The sequence below is a fragment of the Mchenga conophoros genome, linkage group LG5 (genome assembly GCF_057382185.1).
Source record: "Mchenga conophoros isolate Kocher_MC1m ecotype Shallow Benthic linkage group LG5, M_conophoros_male_GT1.1, whole genome shotgun sequence".
Lineage (NCBI taxonomy): Eukaryota > Metazoa > Chordata > Actinopteri > Cichliformes > Cichlidae > Mchenga > Mchenga conophoros.
In genome coordinates, this window is record NC_140530.1 from 5321970 (window position 1) to 5329871 (window position 7902).

General features: G+C 40.1%; 1 protein-coding gene across 1 annotated transcript in view; it reads right to left on the bottom strand.

Annotated features, from left to right (window-relative positions):
- hdac11 (histone deacetylase 11) overlaps window positions 1-6588 on the bottom strand; it is a 50881-nt gene extending 44293 nt beyond the window's left edge. Inside the window, exons 1-4 of the mRNA XM_085272894.1 lie at window positions 6367-6588; window positions 5833-5892; window positions 5577-5725; window positions 1326-1426 (exon numbers count right to left, since the gene is read on the bottom strand). Of these exons, the coding sequence (XP_085129020.1) occupies window positions 1326-1426; window positions 5577-5725; window positions 5833-5867 (285 nt within the window). The 5' untranslated portion in view covers window positions 5868-5892; window positions 6367-6588. The remainder of the gene's footprint in view (window positions 1-1325; window positions 1427-5576; window positions 5726-5832; window positions 5893-6366) is intronic.
- Window positions 6589-7902: the final 1314 nt, after the last annotated feature.

Consider the following 7902-nt stretch of genomic DNA (forward strand, 5'->3'; position numbering starts at 1 on the left):
TTGATGGATTGTCGGAGCATTACAGCTATCGTAGGCAGGCGCCTCGCGGAGTGATACGTACTGTGCTTCAACATAATATTACCGTATTGTGTGTGTATAACCTCTTTTTAAGTTTTGTGGATATTAAACATGGTTGTGCTGAGGATATGTCGGCCAGTTTCCACTTGGTTAAACTGTCAGCGAGGAATTTGCATTTGCACTTTAAATTTTTACATAACTTTAATGCTGCTTGTTTAAGTGAAAATACATTGATTTATTTTCTTTTGCACTAATAAAGTTGTGGAGTTGTAAAGTATTTTGTCTAGTGTCAATTATATCGTCAGTTATATCGTTATCGCAAATTTTCAAATGTATATCGTGATAAATATTTTTGGTCATATCGCCCTGCTCTAATGTGCAGCAGGTTAGGGTGAAAAGATTATAGGGGCAGCAGTCAAAGTAGAGGCTAGACCTCCATCTCCTGGGCAACCTCCTCTAATTCTCATGCAGTGGAAAGCTAGACATCCCCAAGCCAGCTGAAAGACGTAATCTCTACAGTTTATCCAAGCAGGCCCTCTTCCCAGTAGGACACACCTGAAACACTATACCCAGACCTCCAGGAGACATCCTAGTAAGACACCTGAACCATCTCAAAGGGGAGACTGATCCCCCTTAAAGTTTGTGCACACCCTCTGATTCCCTGTCTTGAAGAGGGGAATCGTCACCCAAGTCTGCCAATTCAGAGGCACTGTCCCCAGCTTCCACGTGTTGCAGAGGTACATCATCTAAGACGGAGCTACAGCATCCAGAGCCTTAAGGAACTCTGGGCAAATCCCATAAACATCACAATGTTCCCAACGCTTTCACTTCCACCTGATCCAACTCATCACCAGGTGGTGATCAGCTGACAGCTCTGCTCCCACCTTCACCTGCAAATCTGACAATTTGATTACAAAATCCATCAACCTACAACCTAGAGCATCCTGGTGCCATGTGCACTTGAGAATAGCCGTCTGAACTGCCACAGATGACAGTCAGCACAGAGCACAGTACCTGTCTGCAACCTCTCACTGCAGGTAACTCCAGTTTTGTATAAAGTTTAAAACATGTTCAGGAGATTCGTCTCAGAATCCAAGCTATGCGTTGAGGTGAGCCCGATTACATCATAGTCACTATGTCTTGACCTCGCATACAGGTTCAGACTTCATCCACTCCAGTGAGATGACACTCCATGTCAAATGAATTTGATTAAATTCATGTGTTACGGCAGGAAAGATGGAAGAATAATGATGCCAGTCAAAGTGATAGATGCTGCACTATGGGTGAGATAAAGCAAGCAACTCTACCTTTAATCTGTTGAGGTAGCGTTTGGTGTGAACGATCAGCAGATCCTCCTCAGCAGCTTCACGAGCTTCCACAAGGTTCCCATCATTGATAAACTGCTCCTCTGCAACACATACAGAGGGAGGGAGCACAGTTACAAAACGCTGGATGTTAGAGGGGGAGCTTCTACAACTTTTGTGCTCCTCAATTTGTAGGAATTAGTTTGGTATTCAGTATGTTTTACTAAAATACAATATCTGAACCAAGATGTCAGCATTCATTGAAACTCTTATCAGTAACCAGACTAATTTGCATGCAGAAACAGAAGAACGTAACAAATCCTAAAATTTATGAAAGCTGTAATATTTAGTTTTTCAAAGCCGATTGTCATTAAACTGCACAGGAATTATGAGGCTGCAGTATGTGGTGCTTATTGCATTATAGCAACAGGAGTTTCTATTCTAAAGAGAGTGGACTGTATAACAGAAACAGTTCTCTTGAAAATACAATGCAGTATGAGAGGACCATGTTGAGGACCACAATTTTAAGAGACTTGGTATGAAAAAGATTTTCTGAGCATCTAGAGTTCAGAATATCATTTTACAATGAGGGCCACAGAAAGGAGTTTCACTTGCCCAGCCCACTTTACATCAAAGTGAGCTGGGCAAGTGAAACTCTCCTTTCTGTCCGCATAAAGACATTTAACTACACATTTAACCCCAGGGATATATTAATATAACATTTTTTTTTTTTTTTAAAACATAATTTCAACAGTCCACCTCAGTGTTTTTACAAGACAAATGTGTAAAATTACAGAAAAAGTTCTGGTGGCTCATTGCCCAGTGTTACGGCCCTAGCAGGGCCTCCTCCTGAAGGTGCCTGTGTGGGCGTGTCCCACCACCTCTTCTGCCTGAGGTGCCACCTTTCCCTGTTACACAGCTGACTCACATCAGTAATTAAAAGTATTTAAGCCCAGGGAAAGGTGAGCTCTGGGCCAGAGTGCCAGTAGTGTGGTTACAGCTTGTGAGCTGAGTGGTCGTTGTGTTTGCAGCTAGTGAGCTGTGTTTTTGGTGGTTTTCAGCTAGTGAGCTGCTCTTTCTTTTTGGCTTACGTTTTACTTTATTGACCAACGCCTGAGTTCTGTTTGTTTTCTTAAATGGTGATAGCGGCTTGTCCGTCTCTTTTAGTTAGTATAAATTGAAACTTTAATAAAACTCTTTAATTTAACCCTTTTGCCTCCCTTGACTCCTTTTTCTGACCCGGTCACTTTTTGTTACTTCCCCCTCCCCGCTTAGACCCCTCAGGGGAACGTAACACCAGACTGCCCCATATTTATAAAAACGAGTATCAGTTACTTGCTTAAAATTCTTTTCTTTTTTTTAAACTGAAATTTCTATAGCAGACAATGAAAAACGGGAACTTTTCTATAATTGTTTATTTTTTTAACTACTTTTGTGTGGCTAAAACACAAAAGTAGTCACTAAAACTTATAAATATACAGTTAAAAGTTCAAAAATATGCATCTTTCCCCAGACCCTTTGGGCCACCCCTGACAGTCCTCATTTATAAGGTGCTTTACAAACCCAAACAGTATAGCTAACGGGTGGATTTTCCCGGAAACAATGACTGCTTAAAGACAGACAGTGTGAAAGTGGATAGTACATCCTTGGTTTCTTAACATCATTGCTGCAGCCAGGGGTACAAAAGTGGCCTTAGAAGCACCTTAGACAGCTTTCTTAGGTTTAACCCCCTTGTTTTCCAGTGAGTTATCAGTTCTGTTACATAAACAAATCTAAGTCTATGTTTATGACTCTATATTGCCGAAGATATTCACTCAATCAGGTATTCATCCAATCGCTTTCATAGCCAGATGGCAAATGGTAAATGGACTGGTTCTTATATAGGGTTTTTCTACTCTGAGCACTCTACGCGCTTTACATGCCATTTTATTTTTTACTCTATGCTGTTTCCAAGTGCTTACTACTAGCATTCATACAATCCATTGGAGATGGATGCATTCACCAATGCAATGGGGCAACATGGGGTTGGAATGCAGACTGGAATCAAACCTCCAACCTTCCAGTTAGTAGATGACCCACTCTACCACCTGAGGTACATCTGTATAAAATCAAGCACGTAGGCATGTGGATTTCTTCTACAAACATTTGTGAAGCAATAGGTTCTCAGTATCTCAGTGAATTCCAGTATGGTACCATGATAGGGTGCCCTCTCACTGACTTGTTAATTACAACTCAACAGCATCATCTTAACTGCTGTTGAGTTATCAGTTCATTACTGAGATAAACACGGGCCGCGTGGGCTGAATTGTAGACGGCAACGGTGACCACCCACTTTAAGGGCTCTGGTTTCAGAAGCGAATTCCCTATTCATGTGACATTTCAGAATGTCGTTAGATAAAAAATTTAAGCCTTGAACCAAACCTACAAGCTACATGGTGAATCATGAGCAAAAAAAGATTTGATGTGGATCAAAAAAATAAAATAAAAACTGAAAAAAGAAAAAGTTGAAGGTACAGGACCGTGTACATAGATGCTGTTGTTGGTTGCTCTTTTATTCAGAAGGGCTCATTGACTCATGAATGTTTGCTTGTTAGGCAAATGTGTAAACAGTATGCCTCCCATAATGCCTTAACCTCTTAAGACCCGAACTCTTTCATGGCATGCATTTTAAATTTTTCTTTGCTATTTGGGTTGATTGGGACCTGAAGAATATAAAAACAAAGATTTATCAGATATTCTTTTACCTAATTTTCGTTTCATAGACAAATGAGATCCATGTATGAGATTTTGCTCTCACTAACTGACCTGATCTTGATAGGTTTAAACATCTCCATGGTAACAGTAAAATCCACCAAGCAGAGGCATTGCCGTTTCAATACAGGATTATGGGCAAAGTAGTTTTTTTCCTTGGTATTGCAAGGTTGAAATAATACAGATGTGTGTTTTCTACAGGAGCACATACCATCATTTCACAACCTTTCATGTTAAGTTTACATTATATGGTTACATTATGGCTCATAACCAAAATTTCTATGGAGAATATGAATGGGACTTTTGCATCCAGAACCTCAGTGTTGCACTATATACATTGTTTATACATACAAATGCATGTATATTCTTTTAAGAGATTACATGAGAAAGCACATGGTCTATGGTTTGTTCGCCACAATTTTTATTTCAATAATTGCAATAAAAAAAGAACTGTTGAAAACTCATAGCTGTGATTGGTGAAAACACAAACACAGACCTGAACAGACAGGCCAGCTAACCTGTCTGAATCAATTTTGAACTGATAAGTACAATACTTGTCAAGTCCTGTAGCTTCAAAGAAAGTGCGCCACAAAAATGTTTTTTGGATTCATTTAATTCTTAGAGATAAATATTTTAGGCAACTTGTGCTTTTTATTTAATGCTAAAATTTAAACCGTTAACCATGAAGCCATGGAGCTGTAGTGTTTGCATAAGAAGTGATAAAGCATTAAAGAGAGGTTTGTAAAATCAGGCAGAAACAGTCCCAAAGTAGCTGCTTAAAAGCATGGAGTTTAAATTTTTAGTTTCATTATAAATTAATGTCACTATATCAAGAAGCGTAGGTTATTTTTGATGAGCACCAGCCGGTCAATTGTGGGCCATTTTACATGTTATTCCCTTAGACTGCTGAAACGCGGTGGTCCAAAATTGGCTTCCAACTCTGGACGTAACACAGAGGGCTCATTAAAAACCCAGTGCACAACCAGTTCCTTTGTATCACTCTCTAAATATGCTGAGTAATTCTGCAATATCATCCAGTTTTCTTCCAATTACTGCATGGCTAAATTTAGAAAAACCAAGGTTTCCCTCTGTCAGCACAAGCTCAGCTCTTTATTTGCACTCTTAACTTCTGAAAGTTTTGTGAATTCATTAAGCTGCGTGCGACACGTTTAACAGCACAGATGATCCACCGTGAAGCCTGACAACAGCTCTGTGTGAAGTCATGCCAGTTATCCAGCAACTGTTTTCCCTCAGCCTCCAAAACCACACTGGCCTTCATCTACTATACCTGCACAAACTCCCACAGGGACTTTTCTCTAATTATCTGTGCTCTATTGCTCTGCCTCCCCTACTCCCTCTTCTTCAACTACAACTACCTCTTCCACTGTTTCTGCTTTGTTCTCTGGCTCTTTTCGCCTTTATGACCTCAGTCTGAGTGCTTCAGTGTTCATCAGCTCAGGGAGATATCCTCCCCATCTGCCACTCTGTTCTTCACTCGCTTACCTTTCAAGAAGCGGATGACTTTCCCCCACTTTCCCGCATCAAACGGGTGAAGCTTTTCAAGGCCCATAAAAGTGATGTTGTAGTCTGGGTGGTACACAATAGGCAGACATGTTCGAGGGATGCTGGCATACAAATCAGTGCGGTGGCAGCTGAAAGAGGAAAGTCAAAAGTGTGTATTTCATTTACATGCAGTGATTTCGCCAGTGCGTTAATAAGGGCTATTGAAAGTGTCATGCTGTTTGTTTGTACTCCTTACCGCCTCTTCTCCTCGTTATCTTCTTTGTGAGACATGTTTTTCAGGCATTGCTTCTTTCATCTAATTGGAAAAAAAAGGAATGAGATAAAAAATTTCATAAACTTGTGACTGCCGTAAATATGCACAGGAAGTCTCAGGACACAATTCATCTATTTTAAAAGAAGACTAAGAGCTTAAAATGCCTTCAAAATGTCTTTGTGTCAAACTGTAACCAACTGTCGTCATTAGTACACAAACGGTACACGAGGACCTAAGCTTTAGCTCGTCAAAAAAAGGGGGCTCGTGTCTCGCGCATGCGCAGTGATTTGTATACATATTAGAAAGACGCAACGGGACAAGGAAATGTTCCTGCCGTAAACACAGCCGCCAAACCTGTTTGAGTGCTGGCCGTTTTCAACGATAAACACGAATCATTTTTATGTTTGTTTGTTTTCATCGTGGAGGACAAAAACAGCACCAGAGACGCTGTATATGGCATAGCAGCCTGGAACCGTTTCAGAGAACAGAAACTAGCAACAACCCGATGTGACTCACCTGCTGCTGTTCTGTAGAATAACGCAGGCCACCAAACAGCAGCTGGATGTAAAGAGACGGAGACTCTCTGTCCCTGATGACGGTGTTTAAGCGGGGCTGTTGTCAGAATTGAGTGAACGAAACGAAAGAAAACGTTTTTCTTCAGTGTTTCTTGGACAGTTCGCTTAATTTCTGTTCCAGCTCCACGTACGTGCGTCGACTACGCGCGAGCTCCAAACCCGCGTAACTGTACGTCAGTTACGCGGGCTCCAAACCCGCGTAACTGACGTACAGTTACGCTGTTAGCGGAGATTTAAAGAAGAAACGTGTTCGTAGTGTGAGGGAGCTTCTCGGAGTATTATCTGCCTAATTGTCAGCTCAACTTAACGTTTTCACAAAGTGGCGTCGTAAACTTTGTTGTGCATTTTTCAGTGCGGATTATTTTGTTTTGCTTTTATTTTGAAAGGTAACCTTGTGTTGTGGTTGAGGTCCGTCTTTAAAGGCCCGTTTTTGAACTCAGTGAAAGGGAAACAAACTTGTTTCCCTGCTGCGCTTATTTTTGTAATTATGATATTTTTTTATTTGTTTCATTTAATGTGTTTTAAATGTAAAACGTGTCCTTTTGATATATTTTGCATTGTCTGAACAATATCACATAAACATGGATAATGTGTTGAAAATTTTAAAAAAAAGTATCAAAGAAAGATGTGAAACCTTTAGCAGGTCCACTGAGATCTACGGTGAGCAGGGACACTTTATTGCCCTATTGTGTAATCTGTTTTGGAATTAGGGTTCTTTATATTTTTGTTAAATTCCCGAATGAATGTGAAAACTCTTCAAATAGCATACTGAGGCAGAACAAGTCTAAATACTAACTGTAGGCCTCTAACAGCAGTTTGATCCTAACAGCAGTGAATAGTGCACTTGGTGTTTTTTCCCAAGACTTGTACGTTCCTGTTGATAATATAAATGGAGATGAGATGTGAAGCACTCTTAAAGCCTTGGCAGGAAAGCTTTAGAAATAAATCAGGTGGCTCCTATTTCATCATCACTGTATAATACAAGTCCATCCAACCTTTTGAGACAATACTGCATCGTTATATGAAGGGTTTAACCACTGGAGCATTGATGAGACAGCATGATGATGAGTGTAGTGAATGCCAGGCACAGTGGCTTTATGACTAGAAGATAACAGAGACTTTGATTCTACACAACAGGGCTACTGATTTTTTTTTATTCATATTTTTTAGGCTGTGTGCCACAGAATGAATTTGAATTTGAATCTTCAATGAACTGGAGCTATTTTAAGTTTTGCTAGGAAGAAAAGTACACATATAATAGAAGAGAAGCAGCATAGGATTCAATTCAGGTATTAGGTGTATCAAGCTCATTTGATCCAGTTAATTTTCTTTGTATGTTGAATGATGTATACACAGAGCCCTTTTCACACATGCCTTCCAGCTATGAACAGTGCAGGACATATTTGCATATAGGTGACTAATATGCATTAAGTCATAGAGCATATGCTGTAACAGCCAGCTTCCTAATTAACTAACC